The following is a 6000-nucleotide window of genomic DNA, read 5'->3' as shown; positions in this document are numbered from 1 at the left end:
AGAGAGAGAGAGAGAGAGAGAGAGAGAGAGAGAGAGAGAGAGAGAGAAAAGAAAAAAAGACTGAAGACAGAACCTTGGACAGTGCCAGTGGTAAAGGAATGAGAAGAAAAGTCAATGGAGGAAACAAAGTTAGAGAACATCACTATGAGAATCAATATAATGCAGAGACATGGATGGAAAAGAGAAAGAACTTTAAGAAAGGGTGGTGTGGTCAAAAGCTGTAGAGAAGCTGAACTGGAAAAAAAATAAAATAAAATTGTTGATTGATAAACTAGAAAGTCACTGGTGACCTTCAAGAGACCAGTTTCAGTCAAGTGGTGGATAGTCACCTTTCAAAGGATTGATTAGTGAATAGTTAGATATAAAATGAAGGCAATGAATTGCTATTGAATCTGATTTCTGATATTCTCTGGCAGAAGGAGAATATTATGAAGTCAAGGTCTTTTTACTTTGCCAGCAGAAAGTGTTGGCAGATTAGACCTACTAAAAACACATACATGTGCACACACACACGTGCATGCAATCACACATATGCACAGTTCTCTTTTTGTAAAGAAAAATACATATTTATTAGAAACACAGTATTTAGATCTCTGCTAATTATTTGGGAAAATTTTAATTATGATCCAAATTTGTTTATGTACTAGATAACTTATTTATATGGGCAATTTAAATATTATTAATCAAAATTCATTTATGAACCATATATTTGAAAAGGTAATAGTAATAATATTCTTAACTGCATCCTAGATGGTATAGAATATTTTATATTCTCAGAGTTCTATTGGAATTGGGACACCTAAGCCAGGAACCCTAACTTTCAAAACCTTCCACTAGGCCTGAACTCATAGTGGCTTACAAAGAAAGCTTCTAGGAAATTCCCTAGGTAAAATGTCACTATCCTTCCAAAGACTGACACAAATACCCCAGTTTTTAATCTTAATGCCCTTCTTCACTTCTCCCCTAAATGACTGTCTTTCTGATTGACCAAAGGTAACATCATATGATGTCATTTGAGAGGAGTTACAGAGGAATAAAGGACATTGTATAATGTTCTTCCTGGGCCAGAAAAGTACAGACCACCTTTCAATAAGTATATAGCACTGTTAAGGAAATGTATTTTGTAGACCGAAAAGGTCTAAAACTTATATAGTAAGGAAAAGAAGAATATATTGAGGATGAAAGATAGAAAATTGGTAAAGTTGCAGAGAAGGAGAAAATGGAATCAAAAGCTAAAGTAGGAGCATTGGTTTTAATAAGAAGGAATGTCTATTCATCTTCTTTAGAAGAGAGCTCTTATCACTGATTTTTTTTTAGCAATTGGGGTTAAGTGACTTGCTCAGGGCCACACAACTAGTAAGTGTCAAGTGTTTGGTCTGAGGCTGAATTTCAACTCAGGTCCTCCTGACTTCAGGGCCAGTGCTCTATCCACTGCACCACCTACCTGCCCCTCTTCTCACTGATTTTTTAAAGGCTTTCTATACACCAAAATACTTACAGTAGCACTTTTTGTGGTAGCAAAAAAAAAAAACCCTAGGAAAAAATAGATGCACAGACATTGAGGAATGGTCAAAAAAGTGGGACATGAGTGTAAAGGAACATTTATGTCCTATAAGAAACACTGGATATTATTAATACAGAGGGCAAGAAAGTCTTACATGAACTAATGCAAAGTAAGGTAAGCAGAGCCAAGAAAATAATATGCATAATAACTACATCAATGTAAATGTACAACCACCACAAAACAATTAAAAACAAATGTTGGAAAATCATGAAGAGCAAGCTTGACCCCAAAGCAGAGATGAAAAGTCACCTCCTCTGTCTCCTTTGTATAGGTGGGGGTCCATAGGTATGGAAAATTGTATATATTGTCAGGTTTGTTTCCAATGCATCTATTGGTTTGGATCCTCCTCTTTTTCTTATTTATTTTTTTTAATAAATTATTTTATATGGAATGGCTCTCTGGGAGGGGAAGGAGAGATGGGGAAATTTAGGCAATGCAAAAACAAACAATATCAATAAGTCATTTTTTTAAAGAGAAGGTCCTTGAAGAAAAAAAAAGCTGACTTTCATTTTTGTATTCCCTGTGCTTAGCACTGTGTCTTTTCTGATTGTTGATTGATTTAATGATTAGAATAGAAGCAAAGGAAGAAAGTAGTGATACAAAATTATGGAGCTGAAGAGAAAGAATGAAAAGAAACTTCTTTTATGTTAAATGACCTCAGTTTTCATTGGAAAGGAGAAGCTGTCTTTCAAGGGTGCCTAGGAGCCCATGAGAAAGAAGCCAAGGCCTTAACAACAGTAAGATTGAAATGTGAAGACTGGAATGAGAGGTCAACAGGATGTAACAAAAGGATTGTGGCATCTGAATGCCAAGTTCATGATGCTTAAGAAAAAAAAAAACCACCTAAAATTAATCATTCAGAGAGAGGACCAGAAACTCACTTTCAACAAACATTCCTCATTCTGACTAATCTATACTTTGTTTACTGTTGATTATTATTTTTATCTTTATCATGCAAATAAAATAATAATTATAGACTCAAAGAATTTCAAAATTATAAGAAACGGACCTCAGAGATCAAGTAGGCCACATTATATCTGAGTAAGAAATTCTGCGATAACATAACTGACAAGTTAACCAGGTGTTACTTGAAGATTTCATGTGAGGGGGAACCTGCTATCTCCTAGTCTTGCATGTTCTGCTTTGGCATAATACTAACTTGGGGTAGTTCTTCCTTGCATAAAGCCTAAATATACCTTGATGAAGTCTCTACCAATTGTTCCTAATTGTACTGTTCTAGACAACTTTAAGAAGTGCAGCTTTTAAAATCTAGTCATTTTCCTTTAATGATTTCTAAATCATAACATTCTGTATAGATTTCAATAACCATGAGTTTCAGAAAGCCCAATTCATGATAGATTTGCAGAAAACCCATCAGTTTATAAGAATAATATTATTTCCATGTTCTAAGGAAAACCTGATTACACCTGGTTCTACAAAATATTACTCATTTTGGAGGTCAATCACTCCATTTTGTATGTAGGAGTGCACAAATTTTATAATGATCTGGAATGAAAGGCCTGGCAGCTGGTGGCTTTATACCTAAAAGGAGAAATAAATGCCAAAACTCATGGGTCAGCCTCACACTATTACACTTTACAGAAATAGTGACAGAACATGGTCACTGCAGGGTCACTTGCCATTACTCTTATCTATGGTAATAATGACCTATTGGAAAAAATTCAAAATCTATTGAATGGAAAAATCACTATTACTGTATTCAGGTCAATGTTTTCATTTAGTGCTTGATTCTATTTCACTACAGAAAACCTTTTAGGATCCCATAAGTAAAAGAACATGTAAAAAGATGAAAAGAAATACAAGCATTACCTGGAGAGGGGAAAAAAGAGATAAATCAAACTGGTTTAACATGTGTTCAAATTTTTCTAGATATGTCTTTTCATAGAAGAAGGAAATAAAATCAAGTTATTCTCGTGTTTATACTTAAAAATTCCATGAGTAAAAAGAATGATACCTTGATATTTTACATTTCATTATATATAATTATCTTATTTTTTAACATAAATTATTTAAATATTTTATGAGCACAACATATCAGATCACCATAAATGTTAACATATACTAAAAACACAAATACATAAGAATTGAGAATACACATAAGAAAATAGATGCAACCTTGGAATTGCACCTGAATGAAAATCTTTAATAAGCTATCATTGTAAAGTATACTTACCATGGTGGATAATGCCATTCTCTAATAATGCTTGTCCCAAATGAACTCCTTCCTCAGGTTTATGAATCTCACCAATCTCCAGTAACCAGGATACAAATTCACTATGACAGAAAGGCAATGAGGAAAAAAATACATTCAATAGGTAGACTTGCTCTCTTCTTATATTGTGCATTCACCAAGCACCTAAAAGGAGATCTTCATAATATAGATGATTGATGCGAATTGCTCTTATATCAAATGTGTTTAGTCCTGCTAAGTATCTTTTTCAATCCAAGTCTATTTAACATAATCAGGTCTATGCTGATACATCCCAAGTCCCATTTTCAGTAATTTTTGTTGAACTCAAGATCTCCAGGCAATAGAAAGAACTAAAAACTGGGGAGCAATTTATTATAAGAAAGTTCAAAAATAGGCAAATCTCTTATGCCCACTTCTTATACTGTGCATTACAATGAAGTCCAGCTGGATGAGAGACTTAAATATCTATGATATAAAAATAAAGAACACACAATAAAGAATTTATCTTAATTATAGAAGAGAGAATTTTTGATTCAGCAAATAGTATTAAGTATTAGGAATATTATATATGTGCTTTACTACATGAAGACAAAATTTATATACAACAAAAATCATAAAAAGAAAAATAAAAGATTGGGAAAATACTTATTACAAATATGATGATAAAAATTGACATAAAGTATATAATCGAGGATTAAAAAGTCACAGTTGGAATTCCCATTCTACAATGGATAAGGACATAAAGAATATGAACAGAATTCCCATAAAAAAAGAAACTTTTAATAATCATTTGTAATATATTGGACTTCTTATAATAATAAATACAAATCAAAACAATTTTGAGATACTACTTGCTATCAATGAGACAGATGACAATATTAAAGCTACGAAATTCATTGTGTCTGAGGATGTCAAAAAACTTGTATTCTCTACTGATAGAGAACTGAAAAATGATAAAATCTTTTCTGAAAAAGCAAACTGTAATTATGGAGTAAAAAGTAATCATATCCTTTGACTTAACTAGATTTTTGGAAACATACTCAAAGTGTTATAATAAAAAAAGAACAAAGAAAAAGAACTATCTAATCAAAGATGTTCAGGGAAACATTATATATAATCTCTCAAAGTGGAAACCTAAATGTGCAATATATCAAGGAAGTAATTGGGAAAAAAATCCAACTGTGATTCACTAAGGGAAATACAAGACCAATAGTTATGAGATACACAGATAAATCTAGAGATGTCTATATGAAATAATACAAAGCAAAAAAAAAGAAAGCAGAAACAGAATTAAAGTGTACAAACTAACTGTGACCATATAAGAGGAAAACTAAATGAGAATAAATAGAAATACAAAGAACACTGGAAAGGATTTGAGTAATTGAAAAATGGGCAAATATCTAATAATAATCATATTCTTATTAAATATGGCTCAATAATAATCTAAATTAATTGACTCAACATTAAATTTAGAAAAAAATACTTTAAGCCTTCCTACCAAGAAGTGTGGAAAACTTTCACTATGCTATGATTTCTGTCTTCTAAGCAGTATAGGTAAATTTCATACTTATTGCCAATTTATGGTCAATCAACAATGAGGCAACAGAATTATACCAGAACCTTTCTATCTACCTGGTTAAAAGAGGAATATGTGTGTATCCACATATGTGCACATGCACACACATCCTCACTTGGGTATGGAAATCTATCTTACCCAACAGGGAAGTAGGAGAATAAGGAAATAAGAGAAAGAGGGAGGGTGATAAAAGGCAGGCTAAATTAAGGGAGGCAGTAATCTGAAGAAAAACAGATTTCTGAGGAAGGACAGGGTAAAAAGAGAGAATGACAAAAAAGAAGAAAATAGGATGGAGGGAAATGCACACTTAGTATATAATTTATAGTACAGATTTAATATATATGTGTAATATGTAATCATATTACATAAATTACATCATAACTGTGAATGTAAATGGGATGAACTCATCCATCAAACAGAGGTGGATGGCAGAATGTATTAGAAAGCAGACCCCTACAATATGCTCTTTACAAGAAGTACACTTGAAAAAAAGAAACACACACAAAGTTAAAATAAATGACTGGAGCAGAATCTTATGCTTCAGCTGACATAAGAAAGACTGGGGTAGCAATCATGATCTCAGATAAAGCGAAAACAGATCTTATTAAAAGAGATATGTGAGAAAACTACATCTTGTTAACAGGTACC

The 6000-nt window shown here is 32.5% G+C and overlaps 1 protein-coding gene across 1 annotated transcript in view; it reads right to left on the bottom strand.

The window, feature by feature from the left end:
- Window positions 1–6000, bottom strand: part of LOC114054097 (phosphatidylinositol 3,4,5-trisphosphate-dependent Rac exchanger 2 protein) — a 385890-nt gene that overhangs the window by 211414 nt on the left and 168476 nt on the right. Inside the window, exon 12 of the mRNA XM_027877211.1 lies at window positions 3759–3859. Coding sequence (XP_027733012.1) covers window positions 3759–3859 — 101 coding nt within the window. The remainder of the gene's footprint in view (window positions 1–3758; window positions 3860–6000) is intronic.

The sequence above is a fragment of the Vombatus ursinus genome, unplaced genomic scaffold (assembly GCF_900497805.2).
Source record: "Vombatus ursinus unplaced genomic scaffold, bare-nosed wombat genome assembly UNPS02014812.1, whole genome shotgun sequence".
Taxonomy (NCBI): Eukaryota; Metazoa; Chordata; class Mammalia; order Diprotodontia; family Vombatidae; genus Vombatus; species Vombatus ursinus.
This window is presented reverse-complemented; position numbering and strand designations above follow the sequence as displayed.